The sequence below is a fragment of the Nomascus leucogenys genome, chromosome 18 (genome assembly GCF_006542625.1).
Source record: "Nomascus leucogenys isolate Asia chromosome 18, Asia_NLE_v1, whole genome shotgun sequence".
Lineage (NCBI taxonomy): Eukaryota > Metazoa > Chordata > Mammalia > Primates > Hylobatidae > Nomascus > Nomascus leucogenys.
Genome location: NC_044398.1, coordinates 18,889,468 through 18,912,847, shown reverse-complemented (window position 1 = coordinate 18,912,847; position 23,380 = coordinate 18,889,468). Strand labels below are relative to the sequence as shown.

At 42.0% G+C, this 23,380-nt stretch overlaps 2 protein-coding genes across 2 annotated transcripts in view; both read right to left on the bottom strand.

Moving 5' to 3' along the window:
- Positions 1-7,437, bottom strand: part of KIFBP (kinesin family binding protein) — a 29,606-nt gene extending 22,169 nt beyond the window's left edge. Inside the window, exon 1 of the mRNA XM_003258194.3 lies at positions 6,899-7,437. Coding sequence (XP_003258242.2) covers positions 6,899-7,324 — 426 coding nt within the window. The 5' untranslated portion in view covers positions 7,325-7,437. The remainder of the gene's footprint in view (positions 1-6,898) is intronic.
- Positions 7,438-11,173: 3,736 nt separating this feature from the next.
- The window catches only part of DDX21 (DExD-box helicase 21), a 29,478-nt gene continuing 17,271 nt past the window's right edge, over positions 11,174-23,380 (bottom strand). The window contains exons 10-15 of the mRNA XM_003258195.3: positions 22,581-22,700; positions 21,502-21,575; positions 18,543-18,702; positions 17,262-17,396; positions 14,648-14,692; positions 11,174-13,689 (exon numbers count right to left, since the gene is read on the bottom strand). Coding sequence (XP_003258243.2) covers positions 13,420-13,689; positions 14,648-14,692; positions 17,262-17,396; positions 18,543-18,702; positions 21,502-21,575; positions 22,581-22,700 — 804 coding nt within the window. The 3' untranslated portion in view covers positions 11,174-13,419. The remainder of the gene's footprint in view (positions 13,690-14,647; positions 14,693-17,261; positions 17,397-18,542; positions 18,703-21,501; positions 21,576-22,580; positions 22,701-23,380) is intronic.

The following is a 23,380-nucleotide window of genomic DNA, read 5'->3' as shown; positions in this document are numbered from 1 at the left end:
TCCTTCATGAACACAGATGCAAAGATTTTAAACAAAAATTTAGTGAATTCAGTTCAACAATATATAAAAAGGATAATACGTTAATGACCAAATGGAGTTTATCCCAGGAATGCAAGATTAGTTTAACATTTACAAAAATCAATGTAATCCACCCTATTAACAGACTGAAAATGAAAAGACACGATCAGCTTGGTAGATACAGAATGAAATAACGATGTTGAGTGGAAAAAAGGTATACCAAAACAAGAGTATAGACAATATGATTTCATTTATATAAAATTCTACACAGGCTGGGTACAGTGGCACATACCTGTAATCCCAGCACTTTGGGAGGCCGAGGCAGGCAAATCACTTGAGGCCTGGGCAACATGGTGAAACCCTGCCTCTACAAAAAATACAAAAATGAGCTGGGCGTGGTGGCGTGACCCTGTAGTCTCAGCTACTTAGGAGGCTGAGGTGGGAGGATGGCTTGAGCCCAGGAAGCAGAGGTTGCAGTGAGCTGAGATCCCGCCACTGCACTCCAGCCTGGGTGATAGAGCCAGACCCTGTCTCCAAAAATAAAATAAAATCTCGACATAGTCCCACCTATTCAGGAAGCTGAGGTGAAAGGTTCACATGATCCCAGGAGTTTGAGGCCAGCCTAGGCAACATGTTAAGACCCTGTCTCTAAAATAAAATAAAATTCTACAAAATGCAGGGTTGGGGGCAAGCAGAAGGGAGGAAAAGAATATAGGAGAGAGGGAGGGACTACAAAGGAGCACAAGAAAACTTTTGGTGGTGGCAGATATGTTCATATCTTGATTGCAGTGATTGTTTCACAGGTATAAATACATATGTCAAAACTCATCAAACTGTACCCTTAAAAATATGTGCAGTTTATTATATGCCAACTGCAACTCAATGAAGCTGTGAACAATAACAACAAAAAGTACTCCTATACATATATAACCTGGAGTGGGGACAGCAATCTACTAATTTCCTAGGAAATTTTACTGAAGTGAAGTAATCAAGATGGTAGTGCCAGTGTGAAGGAATACCAGATAAAAATTATTCCTAAGGCACCCAGAGAAGACAGAAGTCTCTTTTGATAATGTAATGTAATATCAGTCTCTTTTGATAAATAATATAGATCCAAGTTCTGGAGTTCCCCAAGGAGAAGACACCAGATTAAGACAAAGCAGCTAGAATATCATGAATTCCCATGAACTGATACTTGCAAAACTCTTCCATACACACACACGTATATATGTATTTGTATATATTCACATGTATATAAACTTATTATACGTGTATATATAATGTAAATATATGTGCGTGTGTATACCTAGTCTTATACAAAAATAGGATCATTCTACAAGTTATTTTTTTTTTCTGAGACAGGGTCTCACTCTGTCACTCAGGCTGGAGTGCAGTGACACCATCATAGCTTACTGCAGCCTTGATCTCCCAGGCTTAAGCAGTCCTCCCACCTCAGCCTCCTGAGTAGCTGGGACTACACGTGCATGCCACCACACCCAGCTAATTTTTGTTTTTGAAAAACTGCTATTTATTTGACCAGAAGAACATTTTGGACTTAAGAAATGGCAATAGGCCGGGCGCGGTGGCTCACGCTTGTAATCCCAGCACTTTGGGAGGCCGAGGCGGGCGGATCACGAGGTCAGGAGATCGAAACCACGGTGAAACCCCGTCTCTACTAAAAATACAAAAAATTAGCCGGGCGTGGTGGTGGGCGCCTGTAGTCCCAGCTACTCGGAGAGGCTGAGACAGGAGAATGGCGTGAACCCGGGAGGCAGAGCTTGCAGTGAGCCGAGATTGCGCCACTGCACTCCAGCCTGGGCGACAGAGCGAGACTCCGTCTCAAAAAAAAAAAAAAAAAAAAAAAAAAGAAATGGCAATAACTGGCACATACGCTAATTCAAAATATTTTCACAAAGCACCAAACAGAATAGTTCCCAATCTTTTCACTGAGAAACCTTTGAAAGAATGCCTAAAACTTAATCAGTTTATTTAGGTTTTTAATCAAGAAATCTAAAGCAGCCAATCAGAGTTTCTAATTACCATGAGATGACCAGGTTAACAACCTTGAGGTTGCAGGAGCTTCTAAAAGCTTTGTTTAGGCTGGGCTCAGTGGCTCATGCCCGTAATCCTTGCACTTTGGGAAGCCGAGATGTGAGGATCACTTGAGGCCAGGAGTTTGAGACCAGCCTGGTCAATATAGTGAGACCCCATCTCTTTAAAGATAAAATTAAATTTAATCAAAAAAAAAAAAAAAAAAAAAGCTTTTTTAACCTATGCATTCTAACTGAGATTTGTTGACCTCAGGCTACTAATCATAGGTCCATGTGCCAGATACCTTGCACACACACAATTGAGTAATAAGTATCATGTATAAAAGATAAAGACTATATGGTCCCTGTATATTTAAAAGGAATAATACCTAATTCTCATGGGTGAACAATTAGTGAGGGGCAGAGACAGACAGAACTTACTAACCCACAAGGGAGAACCAAGCAAGGTCAGTAGAAAAAAGTTCTGTGCTCTGGGAATGCAGCAGAAAGGGCACTGGGAGGTTGAAAGGTCCAGGCAGCAATCCAGGTCATACCAGGAACATGAGTGGATGTCAGTAAGTGTGGGAAGGAGCCTTCAAGGCTGAAGAAAACTAAACGAGCCAAGACACAGAGCCACAGGAGTACTGCCTGTTCAGAAGACAGTGAAGCATTTGTTCTGGGTAACACGATGTGAACTAAGAGACATAAAACTCAGGAAAACCTCACCCAACAAGAGCCCAGAAACAACACTGGTCTGTATTTCTTAACAGCAATTCAACAGAGAATCTGAGGTGGACTGCAAAACTAACAAGAGAGTAAATTATCTTCAAAGGGCAGGGGCACCACATGCTGTTTGTGGAGGTTCAGTAGCCAAGGATCACCCTGCAGCCCCTCCCCAACCCTATTGTGATACCCCAGGCCCTTGGAATCAAATCCACTAGCAATAACCTTCCTTAATGGAAAATATCTCCCCTCCCCAAATGTAAAACAAAAAAGATAAAAGCAAAGAAAACAAAACAAAAAGAGACCATCATAGCCCTCATAACTCACCTACTGACAACAGGGTCTACTCCATTACTTCAACTGATTTGTAACACTGCTCCTACTACATCCTCCTCTTCAAAAAAAATAAATAAACACCACACAAAATATAAACTTACCCCAAACAAAAGTCAGCATCAACCTAAGGATCCTACCATAATATTACTACACTAACCCAGGATGTTTTAATCTTTTTCCAACCCATTTACAAAAAAATTCCTCATCTGAGACCTCTGGAAGCATTACAAATACTGTTGCATTAGATTGTTCTTCTTGAGGTAGTTTTAAGACTTGAAACAGAAAAAATTTACCTATTTTTCTACACCACTGCTGAGGGGTAATTATTACAAAATGCCTACAACCAAAATCCCCATCCCCTTGATTCTCAAGCTATTAGAAATTTTTCCCTCATATCAAACAAATGGGAAACACACATAAAATGATGAAAAGTCACGCAAAAATTTTTAAAAGGCCAGGCACGGTGGCTCATACTGGTAATCCCAACACTTTGGGAGGCAGGGGTGGGTAGACTGCGTGAGCTCAGGAGTTCGAGACCAGCCCGAGCAACATGGTGAAACACCGTCTCTCTAAAAATACAAAAATTAGCTGGGCATGGTGGCATGCACCTGTGGTCCCAGCTTTGTGGGAGGCTGAGGTGGAAGGATCGCTTAAGCCAGGAAAGTGGAAGTTGCAGTGAGCTGTGAAGGTGCCACTGCTATGTAGCCTGGGCAACAGAGGAAGATTCTGTTTCAAAAATAAAAATAAAAAACAAGCAAAAAAAAAACCCACATAAAAAAGAAAGTGTATCATCATATGAACAGTCTAAACTTTGCCTAAGACAAAAAAAAGTTTACTTGGTTTACCCAAGGTACAGGCATGTTACAAATAAAGTACTCAAGAAATCAACGTCTTATAAAAATAGTGAAAAAATTTTAGGTGAGAGCATAAAACTAAAATCAACTCATTCTCTGTCAAAGAGTTCTTCCAAAATGCCAAGTCTACAAGAAGGGATGTGTGGCAAACCATCTGCATGGGGCTCTCCCACACCAGCCCACTCTCAGGCCCACAGCCTTTACCCTTTTGCTCAGGTGCACTTCAGAAGTGCAGGGATATTGAATGCCTGCTCAAGGTAGACCAAGGAGCCTTGACGAATGTCGGCTAGCTTTTTGTACTGCACGTGATGACCTCCAGCATTTGCTGCCAATGCCTTAGCTTTGTCAAGTGCTTCTGGACCAGTGCGTGTCTCCAATGTTACTCATTTCTTAGTCTGGAGACATCAACATCCTCATTGATAACTTGCTCTGGTTTCTGGACAGATAACTGCAATCTTTTTTGTAGGATAAGAAATATTCTGTCTGGGCCGGGCGCGGTGGCTCACGCTTGTAATCCCAGCACTTTGGGAGGCCGAGGCGGGCGGATCACGAGGTCAGGAGATCGAGACCACGGTGAAACCCTGTCTCTACTAAAAATATAAAAAAAATCAGCCGGGCGTGGTGGCGGGCGCCTGTAGTCCCAGCTACTCGGAGAGGCTGAGGCAGGAGAATGGCGTGAACCCGGGAGGCGGAGCTTGCAGTGAGCCGAGATCGCGCCACTGCACTCCAGCCTGGGCGGCAGAGCGAGACTCCGCCTCAAAAAAAAAAAAAAAAAAAAAAAAAAAAAAAAAAGAAATATTCTGTCTGTCTTGCAATATCCAGAAACTTGTGTATAGACGGATCAAACCAGTTCCAATTTCTTCCTGATTGCTGCCACTGACATAATCCTAACTTACTGGAGAGGCAAAGCAAGTCTGGAAAGCTGACTCCACGTCGTCCACCAAAGTACTGTTAGAAGGTCTCAGAGCCCCTGGAGCTGCTGGTAAGTAAGGGAACCCTGGCCCCAGAGCCCGGTGGTGGTCGGGGCCCCGCTGGCTGCCCAAAGAACATACTGCCTAGCAAAGCAGCCATGCCTGGAATAATTTTTTTTTCTTATTTTTAGTAGCGACGAGGTGTCACTATGTGCCCAGGCTGGTCTTGAACTCCTAAGCTTGAGTAATCATCTCATCCCAGCCTCCCAACGTGCTAGGATTACAAGTGTGAGCCACCACACCCGGCCTTTTCTACATAATTCTAAACATGGCTTAGAGTCTTCTCCCTCCCTCTTCATATTGCCAATTTTTGTTAATATAAACTATTATTTTTAGTAATTGTGTACTGTTCTTCTGTTTGGATGTAACAGAATTTAATCATATTCCTACTGACATTTATATTGTTTTCCTTTTCTTTGCTTTTTGAGACAGGGTCTCACTCTGTTGCACAGGCTGGAGTGCAGTGACACAATCTTGGCTCACTGCAGCCTTGACCTCCTGGGCTCAAGCGATCCTCCTGCCTCAGCCCTGCGATTTTCCTTCTTTAATAATCAACACTGCTGTGATAAACATCCATATTCACCTGTCCCAATATTATTTTAACTTTTTAAAGTATTTTTCTTTTTTTCACCCCTTCTTTTCACAGGTGTTGACCAATATTACTTTAGAATATTGATGTGGATTTTGTTGTTGTTGAGAAAAGGTCTTGCTCTGTCACCCAGACTGGAGTTGCAGTGGCATGATCATGGCTCCTCCAGGGGCTCAAGTGATCCTCCCAGCTCAGCCTAGCCTCCCCAGTAGCTAGGACTACAGGCGTGCACCACCACGCCTGGCTAGTTTTCTGAGTTTTTTTTTTTAAGAGACAGAGTCTCACTTTGTTGCCCAGGCTGGTCTTGAACTCCTGACCTCACACCGTCCTCCCACTTCGGCCTCCCAAAATGCTGGGATTACAGATGGGAACCACTGTGCCCTGCCCAGATTTATTTAATAAACCAAGTACCATATAAATGGGAAACAAAAAGTATTATAAGAATTCAAAGGTAGGAAGAAGAGATCAGTTTGGCCCAAAATGGTCCCAAAAAAGTTATTAATACTAAAGGAAGTGATTCTTGAGATAGGTTTTCAAGAATGGGGAAGAATTCCCTAAGATGCAAACAAATGAATTTGGTAAGAAAGGAAGCTGAAGATTTTGGACATTTTATTTTGAATTAAGAATGTATTCCGAGCCAGGCACAGCGGCTCAGGCCTGTAATCCCAGCACTTTGAGAAGGCGAGCCAGAAGGATCACTTGAGTCCAAGAGTTCAAGACCAGCCTGGGCAATATAGTGTGACCCCCATCTCTACAGAAAATTTAAAAAATTACCAAGAATGGTGGCATGCGCCTGTGGTTCCAGCTACTACGAAGGCTGAGGCAGGAGGATTGCTTGAGCCCAAGAGGTGGAAGCTGCAATGAGCTATGATGGTGCCACTTAACTCCAACCTGGGCGACAGAGTGAGACCCCATCTCTAAGAAAAAAAAACAAAAACAAAACAAAATCAAAAAAGAATGTACTCCGGTCATTGTCATTTCCTTGAGAAGTTAAGATTTAGATTACTTTGGATTTTCTTAACAGAATGAAAAGGAGTTGGACTGGTGGAGAGGAAAGCGCATGACGATGTAGGAGGGTCTCGGACACCAGTGCATCGCCACGTCTAAGTGAAGCAGCAGCAAGCGATGTTGGAGTGGGCGACGAGGGTGGACACGGAGTTTGGGGACGGACGACTGTGGGAGATCTAGTTACAAAGCAATAAGTCCTTATGACTGGCTTTTTTGAAGACCACAGACGCTCTCTGGGACTCAGTCCAGAGCTTCAAAAACGTGGGGACGAATTGCGCCTTAGAACGTCTGCCCTTGGCCTTGGCAGGGGCTCCTCCCAATCCCTCGCCATTTGCCGACAGGGGCCGGCCTGGCCGGGCTCGCTCTCACCTGCGCCTGGATGCAGAGGGAGATGCAGTCGTGCGAGAGCCGGTACCTGCGCAGCAGCCGCAGGCATTTCACCAGGTGCTCCTCCCCCGCCGACAGCTCCTCCGTGTCGATGTGGTTCACCCCGAGGTGGAACTCGATGACTGCCAGCCTCACCGCTCGCTGGGCGACGGGCCCCTCGGGCTCCACCACATCAGCCGGCAGCCCCAGGGCGTGGTCACCAGCACCCGGGCCGTCCTCGGCCTCAGGCCGCTCATCCTCGTCCTCAGGCGCGGGGCCGAGCAGCGCCTTGACCTCTTCCAGTAGCGCCCGGGCGCTGTATTTGGACTTGTACGGTTCCTTCTCCGGATTTTTATGCAGTTCCACCCGCGACAGGGCGAGCGCCGCCTGGAATATCTCGCAGACCTCTGCCCACGGAACGTTCGCCATAACGGCCTCTACTGCCTGGCTTTCCTCAATGTTTGCAGTCGGGACTCCCGCCTTCCTTCTGCTTTGCGACACTTTACTTACGGCTCTCGACACGTTGCGGCCGCTGTGGAACGGGAACCAATAAAACCCTCCCGGAGAACCGCAGTACGCTTGGTAGTGACCAATGGGAAGACGTAGCAATCACCACAGCAACCATTCTCATGGAAATGAAGTAGTCAAAGAGCGTGTTCCCGCCTCCTTCCCCACCCCCTGCATTGGTGAGTTTATCTCCAGACTGACCCTGTGAGGATGGATTTATATAAATGTTTAATATCGGCTTACTTTAACGAAGCATATCGGAATATTGTTTACAAACATAGCTAGCTAACTCTACTCGCGTTGACATGAATTGAAAGGCAAAAACCGTTAGACATTAGGTGTATACCGCAGCCTGTCACTGGATAAAACTTTTTTTTAAAAAAGGCCAGGCGCAGTGGCTTACATCTGTAATCCTAACATTTTGGGATGCCAGTAATATTTTGGGATGCCCACTGGAGTGGGCAACATAGCAAGACCCATCTCTACATAATTTTTTTTTTTTTTTTTTTTTTGATATGGAGTCTCGCTCTGTCGCCCAGGCTGGAGTGCAGTGGCACGATCACTGCTCACTGCAAGCCCCGCCTCCCAGGTTTACATAATTTTTTTAAAAAAATTAGCTGGGCTTGGTGACGCGCGACTGTAGTCCTAGCTACCATGGAGGCTGAGGCGGAAGGATGGCTTGAGCCCAAGAGGTGGAGGTTACAGTGAGCGAGACTGCCTCAGAGAAAAAGAAAACACAAGCATTAGAACAAATACCTAATGCATGCGGGGCATAAAACCTAGCTGACAGGTTGATAGGTGCAGCAAACCACCATGGCACATGTATACCTATGTAACAAACCTGCACGTTCTGCACATGTATCCCAGAACTTAAAGTAAAAGAAAAGAAAAAAAATGGAAATGTAGCCAAGAGCTGATTATTATCATTAACATATAATCTCTTGATCGAGGGCCGTAAATACACAAAACACTCAGTGATAGACAAATATTTTCACTTCGACCCTGAAATACAGGTTGTAGCAATCTGTACAAGTGCCCAAGGTAACAAGAGCTAAGTCCCACAGCTGTGAAAGCCACCTCATGCCTTTTACCTTCCTAAGTTATCAAGTCAAATGGGGAAGGGTGATAGATTTTAACTATTAAGCACCAGCTGTGTACAGTGCTTTGAGACATACAAAGGAGCATTGATTTTGGGAGCTCATAGACATATGGTTTGAACCTCAGATCGACCAGCTTTCTTACTGACAAGTTAACTTTTTTAAGCTTCAGGTTTCCCATAGTAAAATCTGAATGATACTACTACTTACCTCGACAGAATTATTCTGAAGAATAAATAAAATTAAACTTCCATCCTTTAAGTGTTAATGCTCCTAAAAATTCTTTCCTAAACCTTATCCCTGGGAGATCTCATCCATTTCCAGGTCTATCATTACACATGCTGCTTACTCCCACTTTGTCTCCAGGCCAGATGGCTCTCCAGAGCTCCAGACTGGAATATCCAACATCCAGCTAGAACAATCACACCTGAATGTTTCAATAGCTGCTGCGTATCAGTATGTTCAAGTCTAAATGTATGATCTTCCTCTTCACATGCCCCTTCCTTCCCATACCAAATTTGCCACATTTGCAGTTCTACACGTCAGTGAATGGCACCACCATCCACCAGGCCGATTTCCTGCACTTTTTTTTTTTTGGTAGAGATGGGGTCTTGCCATGTTGTCCAGGCTTATCAAGCAATCCTCCCACCTCAGCCCCCTAAAGTGCTGGGATTACCAAGCCCAGCCTGTTCTGTCATTCTTTTTTTTTTTGAGACAGAGTCTTGCTTTGTTGCCCAGGCTGGAGTGCATTGGCGTGGTCTCAGCTCAGTGCAACCTCAACCTCCTGAGTAGTTGGGATTACAGGTGTGCACCACCACACCTAGCTAATTTTTGTATTTTTGGTAGAGACGGGGTGGGGGGGGGTTCACCATGTTGGCCATACTGGTCTCAAACTCCTGACCTGAAATAATCTGCCCACCTTGGCTTCCCAAAGTACTGTGATTACAGGCATGAGCCACTGCACCAGGCCTCCTCTGTCATTAAACCTAAAACCAAATAGTACTGCTTAGTCCACCTCCTAAAGAGCTCTGTGTACATCTTTTTATCTCCATTAGTTTAGGCCGCCATCATCTGATTACTTCTAACAGGCAGTCCTGCTGCCAGTTTGGCCTCTTATCAGTGCATCTCCCAGTACATTTAAAATGATTTGGGCCGGGCACAGTGGCTCACACCTGTAATCCTAGCACTTTGGGAGGCCGAGGTCGTGGGATCGATTGAGCCCAGGGGTTCAAGACCAGCTCGTGCAACATGGCGAAACCCCATATCTATAAATAAATAAATAAATAGATACAAAAATTAGCCAGGCATGGTGGTGGATGCCTGTAGTCCTAGCTACTCAGGAGGCTGACATGGGAGATCACCTGAACCTGGCAGTTGGAGGCTGCGGTGAGCTGTGATTGAGCCACTGTACTCCAGCCTGGGTAGTAGAGTGAGACCCTGTCTCAAAAAAAAAAAAAAAAAAGATTTGTTTACTTGTTCAGTATTTAGTATCTATTATTTTCCAGCACTGTTGTAGGTGCTGGGAATTCAGCAGTAAAAAATGGACAAAAATTCACCAGCCTGGACGATACAGTGAGATCCCTGGCTCTACAAAAAACATTTTTTTTTGAGACAGTCTTGCTCTGTCACCCAGGTTGGAGTGCAGTGGCACAATCTCGGCTCACTGCAAGCTCCGCCTCCTGAGTTCACGCCATTCTCCTGCCTCAGCCTCCCAAGTGGCTGGGACTACAGGCACCTGCCACCACACCCGGCTAATTTTTCTACAAAAAACATTTTTAAAGAAATATTGGCCAGGTGTGGCGGCACATGCCTATAGTCTTAGCTAAGTGGGAGACTGAAGTAAGAGGGTCATTGGAGCCCAGGAGTTCAAGGCTGCAGTGAGCTATATGATCATGCCACTGCACTCCATCCTGGGTAACAGATAGAGACCCTGTCTCAAAGAAAGACAAAAATCCATGCCCCAGTATAGGGAAAACACTAAATATATTAAATACATAAACCTCAGTGCAATGACTGGAGATCCATCTCATGACAGATAATTAGAAGAGGGTGGGCATGGTGGCTCACACCTATAATCCCAGCACTTTGGGAAGCCAAGGCAGGACGATTGCTTGAGGCCAGGGGTTCACGACCAGCTTGGTCAACAGAATGAGACTCCATCTCTATAAAAAATTTAAATATTAGCCAGGTTTGGTGGTACCCCCTGTAGTCTCAGCTACTTGGGAGGCTGAAAGGGAGGATCACATGAGCCTAGGAGTTCAAAGCTGTAGATCTACCTTTAGAAAACGTATCCTAAGGTGACAGACAAGTATGCAAACACATATATGAGGATATTAACTTTAGGGTTGTTTATAATGGTGAAAAATTAGAAATAACCAACATGGACATCAAGTACTGGTTAAATGTGTAGTGGCATATCCATACAAGATAACATGTCATCAAAAATGTCCTTGTAAGCCTGTACAAAATTGTGCACAACATGTTGGGGGGGAAAAGCAATACACAAAATCAAATGATTCCAATTTTATAAATGAATATGTGGAAGACTGCTCACTAAAATATTAGATAAGGGTGACTGGTTTCTTTTATCTTTAGATTTTTATATCTAGCTTTTATTATTTTTATAATAAATATTTCAAGCTATTTTCATTTTAGAAAACAAAAGCCACCAAAATCAAGTATTACTATCTTTATTATGGTATAGAGCAGTATTTTATACATTAGCTCATTTCATAGTAAAAACACTTATGTACAACTGTAGAGAAACTGCTGCACAGATAGCTCCAACTGAAATTAGAAAATATTTTCTTTGTAGAAAATAGTAAAAATTACAACATTTACCAAGCTAACCCAAGAAGTTCATTTAAACCAAAAAGTAGCTAAATACATTCTACATTTATAAATACAGGTTGAATTCTGGGATCCAGGAGAAACTTTAGTTTCATTTATTGAAATAGCCATGTTTTAAGTTATGTGAAGTGAAATTTCTATTAATCTTCCCTCTTACTCTTAATTTATGCCAGATTATTTTTCTTTAGGCTAAATCCATAATCCACAACAAGGTTTTAGCTGTTCTTTTCTAAAGGACGGGTACCATATCCTTTTAATCTGCTTGATAAGGTACCCATGCCTATCCAAATAACGAAATGGTTCAGTTGTTATTAAAGCATGCCTAGTATTTGGGCAAAACCAGAATCTAATAAATTACACTGTCAACTAATACCCATGGCTTGATGCGAAGCCATGAGGAAAAAGGGTAAAGTGATAAAACTGGCAAGTGGATCAAGGAATAAAAACCAAGAGAATTCTGAGACCAGAGGGCAAGAAATATCAGTCAGGATTCAAGGACAGAACTGAAGTTCAAATATAAAAAGGATGTTGCCTCAAGGATTAAGAGCTGAGCTGGCCATCAGAGCTCCTAGTACATGGTGATCAAATAAGGGGCAGTTAGAGATAAAGACTGGATTAAGCAAGAGAAATCAGGACCTAGAAAGATTCTAGGTGTTCACAATAACTAAATGAAAACAAGACAGACCATGCGGCTTTAAATTTCCTAGCACAGTAGTTCCAGGATTCTCAGTACAGAAATAATCTCTGGAAATTAAGGCAAGAAGATAATGCCACTCTTAAGCTCCTGTGCTATGCAGAATGTTTCCCAGAGAAATAATATCTGAGAAATCAGGCAGTTATCTAGCCAAGGGCTACATCAGGTTCTTCAGTTCCCTCAAAACAACTTAATCACATACAGTTTGTCTTAAAAGGAAGCCTCCAAGCAGCTGAAACAAACTTTCAACAGAGATTCAGTTTAACAAACAGATCCTATACTGTGGCTTTAGGAACTAGGCCACTGACTACCTAAAAACCCCAGCTTGCCCACTTGAAGTTAACCTCTAGAAACATTAGTGATCTGTGAAGTTTTCACCATTAAAACAATGCTTTATCATGGAAATGATACTTGTTCTTCTCTTTGCTCTCCAGTTATGAATTTGTTACCTTTTTGCATTTGATTTTTTCCGGTGGTTTGGTTCTTTTTTTTTTTTTTTTTTACATACTCTTGAGCAATGCTAATCTGTGTCCCCTACTCCCTTAAGTCCTTCTTGGTAAATAATGTTAATCTTCCAATAGGAAGAAGTGGAGTACATTATCATTTAAGCACCATTTATCCAGCCTACTTAGAAATAAAGCTATGGAGCCACCTTATACATTTGAAATTCCTTAAAGGCCCTGGCTTTCTATTAAAATGTACTTTTATATATACTATGAAGAATTCACTAAAGCATGAATCACCTTATAATGAGAAGCTAAAAATCCATCAAAACGAACATAAGTATAGGTAATCTATATCAAACATACTACATCTTCCAAGTCTAGAGCATACACTGGTATAAACTGTATTATAACCCAGATTAGTTTGAAATCTTGTTTCAAAACATTGCTCAGTATTAAGTCTCAGTAGACAATAGGACCACATGAGAAACTGTTTGGCAGGTGGCTGAGGAAACCTTAACTTCCAAAGGCTCAAAGTGGTCCTCCAGAGACTGTTACACTCCCTTAGGTATTTACTTCAGGGAAGGACACTATTAAGGGACACTTTTGAGTATAAAGACAGGTGATCTTACAAAGTATAGGCAGATACATGCTTGATTTTATCTTTTAATCTACAGATAATGCATTAGAATAAAAATGTAATGAATTCATACACCTTTCAAAAGGAAAAACTGATGAAGTAGCAATAAAGTTATAAATGATAATGATCAGATGAAATAATTTAGATGAAGCTTGTCTGTGTCTGAGAGACAGGGACTCGGCAAGTGGTCAAAAGGAGGCACAATGTGCTTTTAACTTTGTATGAAAAATAATGTTCAGTTCTATATTGCCAAACATCATTCTCTTTTTGCTATATAAATCTTCTATTTCTAATTATTGACCAAATGCTTTACTGAAACTCCGCTTCTGGCCTTTGTTTTGGGATCTGTTACTTTTGTTGCCACCTCCTGATCGCTGTCCTCTCGGGCCTCTACTGCCTTCCCGCTGTCCTCTGAATCTTCTGTTTCCGTCCCGCTGTCCCCTGAAGCCTCGACTGCCTTCCCGCTGTCCCCTGAAGCCTCCATATCCTTCCCGTGGTCCTTCCAGCTCTGGTTGCTCTGTGGCCACAGAGAGCTGCCAGCGTCGTGAATCATGCCATTTCTCCTGTTGAGAGAATGTTTTGTTTTCATGTGCTTTAATTAGTATTCGATTTTTAAAAAGCATGAGAAAAGCAAAACATTTGCCATTTCTTCAAAGAAAAGGTGATAACATAGGTGCTTAAGAAGTCACTGGTCAAAAATAACACTGGCCAACCATCATGGTCCAAAAGCCAGTGTCAATGAAGTGTGGGAAAATATAGTTTCATTATGAGAAATAGCCTGCATCACTACTTCATTTATTAAGTTATTAAACAATTTATTCAACTCAATTGCTACAGGGTATCTACAGCCAAAAGTGATAAAACAAATATATTAAGCACACATTTCTCACAGTACTGAATAAAGATGTAACAATTTTAAATGTCTATGAAAACCTGTAGGCTGGACGTGGTGGCTCATGCCTGTAATTCCAGCACTTTGGGAGGTGGGTGGATCACCCGCGGTCAGGAGTTCGAGACCAGCCTGGCCAACATGGCAAAACCCCCTCTACTAAAAATACAAAAAATTAGCCGGAGGTGGTGGTGGGCCTATAATCCCAGCTACTTGGGAAGCTGAGGCAAGAGAATCGCTTGAACCCAGGAGGCGGAGGTTGCAGTGAACCGAGATTGCACCACTGCACTCCAGCCTGGGTGACAGAGCGAGACTGTCTGAAAACGCACACACACATGGATGCACACACACACACGCACACAAAATCTGTATGACATATGTAAGTGTTAAAGGGTGGGGAGAGCTGGACATCGTTCACAACTTTGTATAAAGGAAATATAGAAACCAGGTGGGTTCAACTACAAAAATATCAGAATTAAAAAGTTAGGGGGCAATATTCCAAAATTTAATTATCAATTATCTCTTACTAAAGGAACCAGAACTATTGTTTCCCAATCTATTATTCTCTATTTTCGTAATTAACATTCTACAATTTAGGTACGTTAACTTTAAAATCTAAGGGAAAAGAATACCTGTATTTCTGTTACTGATGCGGTAGGTACATCAAAGCAAACACCCTAGAAATCAAAGCAAATGGAAGTTAATCCAACCAACGCACATTAAAAATACTCCCTTTAAAAGACCACGTATTCTTTAAAAAAAAGAAAACAAAAAACATAAAGCAAAAAAACCACCAGGTATAATTTTAGATGAACTTTAGACCAAAGCTAATACATTATAGCTGCCAAAAGTACACTGCAGAAAGACAAGGAATATTGAAAAAAAGAACCCCAAACGATTTAGAACTTTCTAACTATAGACAGTCTTAGCTATTACACTGTGCTAACCCTCTAGTGGCTATTAGCTACATTTTATTGCTGAGCAAACAGGCTTGGAAAGGTTAGCTGACTTGTCTAAGGCCCCACAGCTATTAAATGGAGCAAGTATTTAAAATCTGGTCTGTATGGCTCTAAAACCTATAGTCTAAACTATATACTGCCTTCCATCAGAAAAGCAATGCCAGCTATTCAGAATGACCTAATTAAAAGCAGAAAAACAAGTGATCTTCTATTGTTGATTTTCTGGTTTTTCTTAATTCAGCCTTCTGTAAGAGTATGAAAAAAATAATACAGGACACCACCTTTTTTTTTTTTCCCTCTTAAGATAGGGTCTTGCTCTACTGCCTAGGCTGGAGTGTAGTGGTGCAATTAACAATTCACTGTAACTTTGAATTCCTACAGGTGCATGCCACTACATCTGGTTTTTTTTTTTTTTTTTTTTTTTTGGTACAGACAGGGTCTCACTACATTGCCCAGGCTGGTCTCAAGAATTATCTTCCCAGCTCAGCTTCCCAAAATACTGAGATTACAGGTGTAAGCCATGGCACCTAGCCAGGACACCATCTTTAATATTAAGTGCCATCCTCTCCTATCAAGGAAATCATCTAAAAATATAGTCAAACTATGTATTAATTAATACAGGCACTCCTCCCCCTGCTGTCTTCAACTGCAATATTTTATAAGGAACACCCCTTTCACCCCAAAATTTACCCAATCATAACATAGGTATCATCACCTACTGGTGGATTTTGCCATTCATGGGAATCTTCGCTTACATATTTACAAAGTAGAGTATAATCCCAGGCATTCACTGGGTATAGAGGCAATTAGAAAACAGTTTTTGCCTTTGAGTGTTCTTGAGGCTCTCCATTAGCAAACACAGCAAGGTAAAAGTTTACCTGCATCAACATGTGTCCTAGACTCTGAAATGCAGATAAAGACGCCCCTAACATTGCCTGGTAAGATTTAAGGCTAAGCAAAGTCATAAAAGCTACTTTGGAGGAAAAGATTTATATATATATATATATAATTTTTTATTTTTCGAGATGGAGTTTCACTCTTGTTGCCCAAGCTGAAGTGCAATGGCGCGATCTTGGCTCACCGCAACCTCTGCCGCCCCGGTTCAAGTGATTCTCCTGCCTCAGCCTCCTGAGTAGCTGGGATTACAGGCATGCGCCATCATCCTCGGCTAATTTTGTATTTTTAGTAGATACAGCTTTTCTCCATGTTGGTTAGGCTGGTCTCAAACTCCCGACCTCAGGTGATCCATCCACCTCAGCCTCCCAAAGTGCTGAGATTACAGGCATGAGCCACCGCGCCTGGCCGAAAGATTACTATAAATAGTAGGTTCAGCATGCACTGAGGATGAGATAAAACATGGTGTACTGGGCACTGCTGGAGTAAATGGTGTTGGTAGCAATGAGGTAGAAATTAAGCTGTAAGGCTAGCAAAGGCCAGGACATGAAGGATCTTATCCTCCTATGAAAGGGTTGAGACTTTATCCCACAAGTTTTGTGGAGTTGCTTAAGGAGATAAACAACATGGCTAGACATGCAATAAGTTGAAGATAAACCTGATTGGTTCACTAGGCCAGTGGAAACCTGGAAACCTGAGATCTTTTAGGGGCTTCGCCAAGTCAAAATTATTTTCATAATAATGCTGCCCTTTCCACACTCATTCCCTCAAGGTACAGTAGAGTTTCCTAGACACTATATGATGTGATAAAATCATTGCTCTGATGGCTAATGGAACATGATATTGTGTTTTAGAGTTCCAGTTTTAATTTCTAATACAGTAAGTATCAATAGATATAACCCATATAAACAAAAGTTTTTGGGGGTCCCTAACATTTGCTAAAGGGATTGTGAAACCAAAATGTTTGAGAATCCTTGTGATAGTCTATGGCATAAACCAAGAGAAGGCCTCAGAAGAAAGAACACCAGGTTTGGGAGGCAAAATTTTTCATTTTTCATTTGAATTCAAGATTCTGAATAAGTCCAGTGCTAAAATAGGATTGCTAAGAAAAAAAAAAGATTCTGAAAAAGTTACTTTAAATAACTGTTTAGGTGGAGATGTCAGGGAAGCAGCTGGATCAAGTCTGGCATTGTGAGAACGGTTCAGGCTGGAGATAGAGGTACAGCAGTTGTCAGTGGCAGAGTGGCATCTGAGGATCACAGATGAGATTACCCAGGGAAGATGAGAGAGTGAAGAGATGCAGCATCCCCACAGAACAGGAAGAACCCACACCACACTGTTTTCCTGCCCACATAAAGCCCCATCAAGGTTACAACAGAGACCCCAGCCTTACCAGCTTTCCTTTGAGAAAAACCATTCCCTTCACTTTAGAATCAATCTCCTCGCCCAGCTGCTCTTTAAGTTCTTTCCAAGCATAACTAATATTTGGCATTTCAATTGAGCACTGCAAGATCATGGTCACAAAACCCTTACACAAGAAAGGAGAATAAAATTAAAGTGCTGAAAATAAACCTAATTGATAAATACCTGCTTTTGTGATTCTAAAATATTTCTTGAAAAGTTATTCCTAAAAACGTATACCTCACACAAACAATTAGTAGAAACAGTCCCTGGTTTTACTTGGGGAACTCTGAGTAAGACTGGTTGATTGTACCAATGTCAATATCTTGGTGTGGTATTATAGTTTTCCAAAATATTGCCATTTAGGGAAGCAGGGCAGAGTATACAAAGGATCTCTCTGTATTATTTCTTACAGCTACATGTAAATCTACAATTATCTCAATAAAAATTTGAATTTACAGGAAAAGAAAAGCATACACCTTCTAAAGTTCCTAGGTATGCTGGCTAAATGTATTATATGCATTTATGCATGTATATGTTTGGGCTACTTTAGGATTAAAACAATTAAAAATCACATACCACAAAATTCACCATTTGAAAGTATACAATCCAGTGTTTTTTTTTGTTTGTTTTAGTACATTTGTAAGATCTGCAACCATTCAGCACTATCTAAAATTTCAGAACATGGCATAATCCACCCAAAAGAATCCTGCGTCCATTACTAGCTACTGCCATTCCTCCCTCCACACAGCCAGTCGGGACCACTCATATTTTCGGCCTATATGGATTTGAATGTGTATGTGTGTGTGTTTAAACATGGGAATTATTGGTTCTTTTCTTTTCTGAGACAGAGTCTCACTCTGTCACCCAGGCTGGAGTGCAGTGGCACCATCATGGATCTCTGCAGCCTCAACATCCTGGGCTCAGGTGATCCTCCCTCCTCCCATCCCAGCCTCCCAGGTAGCTGGGACCACAGCATGTCACCACGCCCAGCTGATTTTTTATTTTTTATATTTTGTAGAGACAGAGTATCACTAGGTTGCCCAAGCTGACCTCAAACTTGTAGGCTCCAGCCATCCTCCCGCCTGTGCCTCCCAAAGGGCTGGGATTACAGGCATAAGCCACTGTGTCCGGCCAGAAATTGTAAAATACAATTAATACTTTCTTACTTTCATGAGAAAATGAAAACAACTGGGAAGCTTAAATGAAACCCTTTCACATCCTGCTCATACCCCAAATTATGAAGTGTCAGGAATATGCTGCAGAACCTTACCACATTTGAGTTGATCAAGGAGCGCTGGTCTACGGACGTGGCACCTGAAATATGGGCCAGTGCTGCTGCCAGAGCTTCCACAGCTCCCTTCTCCTCTATCAGCTTCTCAGCTGATTGCTTGAAGTGACTAATGGCAGTGGGAGGCACGGAATCCAAAAGCCTGTTGTTTGAGAGTGTGTTAGGAGAAAGGATACTAGAAGTGGACAGATTTCATTTCTAAGACATCTCAAGATAAATGAATAACTTTCCAAATCTTTCACATGTGTAACACATTTATTTTGATGCAGTGTATAATAATCATATTGCTATAGTAATAAATCCATTCCTTTGACTGTATGTAATTCTAATTTATCACCTACCCCACCATTTTATCCTAAGGAAATAATAAAACGAGAAGTTCACCATGGTGTTACTTATAATATACAAAAAGTATAAATAATTTTAAAATGTGCATCATCTGGGCTGCTTATATAAGCCACAAAACAGTCATAATAAAATGTCATACTACCATTAGATGTGATGATGAATAATGTCAAGAGTTTTTATACAAGAAGCATGTGTTACTTTTAGGATCAGAAAAAACCTATTTCCATTCTGAAGTTTTAAAAAAAAGCTGGGTGTGGTGGCACATGCCTGTAGTCCCAGCTACTTGGGAGGCTGAGGTGGGAGGATTGCTTGAGGCTGCAGTGAGCTATGACTGTGCCACACACAATCATTTTAAGAAACCCCGTCTCTTTAAAAAAAAAAAGAAAATAAAAGAAATAAGAAAAAGACCTCCAAAGTCAGTTTAAAAAATGATAAGGACCTTTATGGGACTATTTGTACATTTTTTAGGGGGGGTCACTATTATCTTGGCAATAATAAATGTCCCATTCAAAGTTGAAAAAGATCATCCAGTAAAAGGGTAGAAAGTGACATGCAGCAGTGTCAGGGCTGGCACTCTGGAGGCTGTTTGTTGTATACCACCAGCATCTTTGTCCCATTCCCCTTCTTGGCCATCTAACCCCAACTCTCCTTAACTGGCACCCAAGGGAACCCTGTCTGTAGGATACTTAAAAAAAAACATGCTATGCTAAAATAAATTTGAAAAATGCAGTTAAAATACACTCTTTCGGGAGGGGGCGGTGGCTCATGCCTATAATCCCAGCACTTTGGGAGGCCAAGGCGGGCGGATCACGACGTCAGGAGATTGAGACCATCCTGGCTAACACGGTGAAACCCTGTCTCTACTAAAAATACAAAAAATTAGCTGGGCGTGGTGGCAGGGGCCTATAGTCCCAGCTACTCGGTAGGCTGAGGCAGGAGAATGTCGTGAACCAGGGAGGCAGAGCTTGCAGTGAGACGAGATCGCACCACTCCACTCCAGCCTGGGCAGCAGAGTGAGACTCTGTCTCAAAAAAAAAAAAAAATACACTCATCCTTCCTCTCCTCCCTTCCCTGTCTTCTTTCTTCCTTCCTTCCCTCTCTTTCTTTTTTTTTGAGATAGTCTCACTCTGCCACCCAGGGTGGAGTACACTAGCCCAATCACAGCTCACTGCAGCCTCAATCTCCTGGGCTCATGCAATCCTCCCATCTCAGCCTCCAGAGTAGCTGGGACTACAGGCACTTGCCACCACATCTAATTTTTGTATTTTTTTTTTGTTTTTTTTAAGACGGAGTTTTGCTCTTGTTGCCCAAGCTGGGGTGCAATGGCATGATCTCGGCCCACTGCAACCTCCACCTCCCGGGTTCAAGCAATTCTCCTGCCTCAGCCTCCCGAGTAGCTGGGATTACAGGTGTGCGCAACCACGCCCGGCTATTTTTTTATATTTTTAGTAGAAATGGGGTTTTTCCATGTTAGCCAGCTGGTCTTGAAATCCTGACCTCAGGTAATCCACCCACCTCGGCCTCCCAAGGTGCTGGGATTACAGGCGTGAGCTACCGCGCCTGGCCTAATTTTTGTATTTTTTACAGAAATGGAGTTTCACCGTGTTGCCCAGGCAATCCGCCTACCCCAGCCTCCCAAAGTGCTGGGATTACAGGCATGAGCCACCATGCCTGGCCCAAAACTTTCATTTACAAAACTTTCCTGAACTATTAATATGCTGACTGACATCCAGGATTTCCTTCGATCATGGACTCCCTGTGTCTGTTTTTTAAATAAGCATTTACAGTAACTGTGGAAACCACTATAAAAATGATGCCCAAACTCAGTGGCTCTTTAACAGAGAATGTAGGTCACCACCAGGAGGCATCTGGAAAATGGTTTCTGGTTTTTATAATGCCAACCCTACTTACCCTGAGTATGCGGCACAGGGAAATCAGCCACGGATCCTAAACAGCTAAATATCCTTCCATTTGCAGGACAATCCCATAAAAAGTAATTCTCTTGCCTCCAATGACAGCAGCACCTCCATTTGACAAACTGTTAATTAACCCAATCCTCACCATCTAGACATTTACTATTAACGAAGCAATCAACTTTCATCCTACCAGGCAAGGAACTGGATTAATGTAGATTTGGAATGTAATCTGTGGTCTAATCAGCCAGTGGGTGAGAAGCACTTATACTATACCTAAGATATCCCTTAAAATATCCTAGACAAAGCAAACTATTTTAATAGTGGTTTCCTCTGGTAAACAGGATAGGACAGGGATGAGTAGAAACGAGGATATCCACTTTGTGAAATTCTACTTCAGCACTGTCTGTTTTTTTTTTTTTTTTTTTGATAAACAGGTTATCAGTTAAAAAGAATAGGCTGTGCATGCTGGCTCACGCCTGTAATCTTAGCACTTTGGGAGGCTGAGGTGGGAGGACTGCTTGAGACCAGGAGTTGAGACCAGCCTGGGAAACATAGTGAGACCCTGTCTCAAAAATTAAAAAAAAAATTTTTTAAAAAGTCAAATCTTATTACTGTACAAAGACATGCAGTATTTGAACAAACACTAAAACAGACCATAGCAGTGGTAGGGAACATACCTGATGGCATCTTTGCTGGAAGCTTTTATTATTTCTGTTGCAGAAGGAACACCTATTCGTTTGAACTTAATTCCCTACAGGAAAATGAACCACAGTTTAATGTACAATGGCCATCAATTGTTTCCAATAAGATAAGCAGTCCCCTAATTTTTTAATATAGGCCAAATGTATTTATTACATTAAAAAAATGAACTTTTAATTTTAGACTTACAGAAAAGCTACAAAGACAGTAGAGAGCTCCAGGTTTCTGCTATTGTTAACATCTTACACTGTTAAGGTATATTTGTTTCAACTAAGAAACCAACATTGCTAAACTATTAATCGAACCCCAGACTTTATTCCATGTCTGTCTTTCCTTCTTTCCTTGTTTTTCATGACTTTGACAGTTTTAAGGAGTGCTAGTCAACAGTTTTGTAGAATGTCCCTTAGTTTGAGGTTGTCTGGTGTTTTCCTCATGCTCAGGGTTATATATTTGGGGGAGGAATACCCGACATGAATGCTTGCCTCACCACCTCTTATCAGGGGCACATGCCTATGTGCCTATCACTGATGACGTGACCCACGATCAGCTGGCCTAGGTAGTGTTTGTTCATCTCTCCACGGTAAAGTCCTCACTCCCCACCTTACTGTATTCTTTGAAAGCAAGTCCCTAAGTGCAGTCCACTCAAGAGGAAGCAGACGAGTTAAGCTCCTGCCAAGGGGCAAGAATCTACATACACTATTCCAATTCTCCTGGAGGAAAAATTAGTCTCTTCTCCCTTTTATCCTTTTGACATACCCTCATTCATTTGATTTTCAAGCAATTCCTACAGCCCCTCAATCTTAATTATCTCTGGTTCATATTATCATTGTCTGAAAACTGCCTTTCAAACATATGAAAACAAAATCACTGTTTTCAAATGCAAAGTAACTTCAGAATGGGCCTTTTATCACAGGACAACATATGTACCTAACAATAAGCTTTCAGTCATTGCCACACACTAGAAATAAAAATATTTTAAAGTGGATAAAAATTGAAGAAACCAAAGACTGACTTTAGAACTCAACATTTGCTTAATGAAAGGTAAGAATAGTTTTACCGCTTTTTGCTCCACTTGTACTAATTGATATTCTTCCTTGTGCTGATAAAAGCAGATGCACACCCCCGTCCTTCCAGCTCTGCCTGTCCGCCCGGATCGATGAATGTAGGACTCTACATCCTATTGAAGTAAAATACATGAGTAACACTAAAACAAAAAAGAGAGACAAACACCTGAGTAGCCTACGCAGGTCAGTGAACACTAGCAATTGTGGTTATAAGCCTGGGGACATGAGGAAGAAGGTCCCTTAGCACTTCAATTTAAAGACCTCTGGCAATTTTTAAAGCTTCTAGAACAGTGGTCCCTGTCCTGCAGGCAAACTTACAAAGAGCATTGTCTAAATAGTGCTTGTCCATTACAGGCATATATGTAATTCCAATTTTCAGTCTTCCAGTAGACACACTGAAAAGATTTCTTCAAGAAGCTTAATGTATTTTAACTCAATATATCAAGTCTTTTTTTTTCTTTTGAGACAGAGTCTCGCTCTGTCACTCAGGCTGGAGTGCAGTGGCATGATCTCAGCTCACTGCAACCTCTGCCTCCTGGGTTCAAGTGATTTTGCTGTCTCAGCCTCCCAAGTAGCTGGGACAACAGGCATCTGACACCAGGCCTGGCTAATTTTTGTATTTTTAGTATAGACAGGGTTTCACAGAGTTTCGCCATGTTGGCCAGGCTGGTCTCGAACTCCGGACCTTAAGTGATCCGTTTGCCTCAGCCTCCCAAGGTGCTGGGATTACAGTCACGAGCCACCATGCCTGTCAATATATCCAAGTCTTATCATTTCAATATACTATCTACAC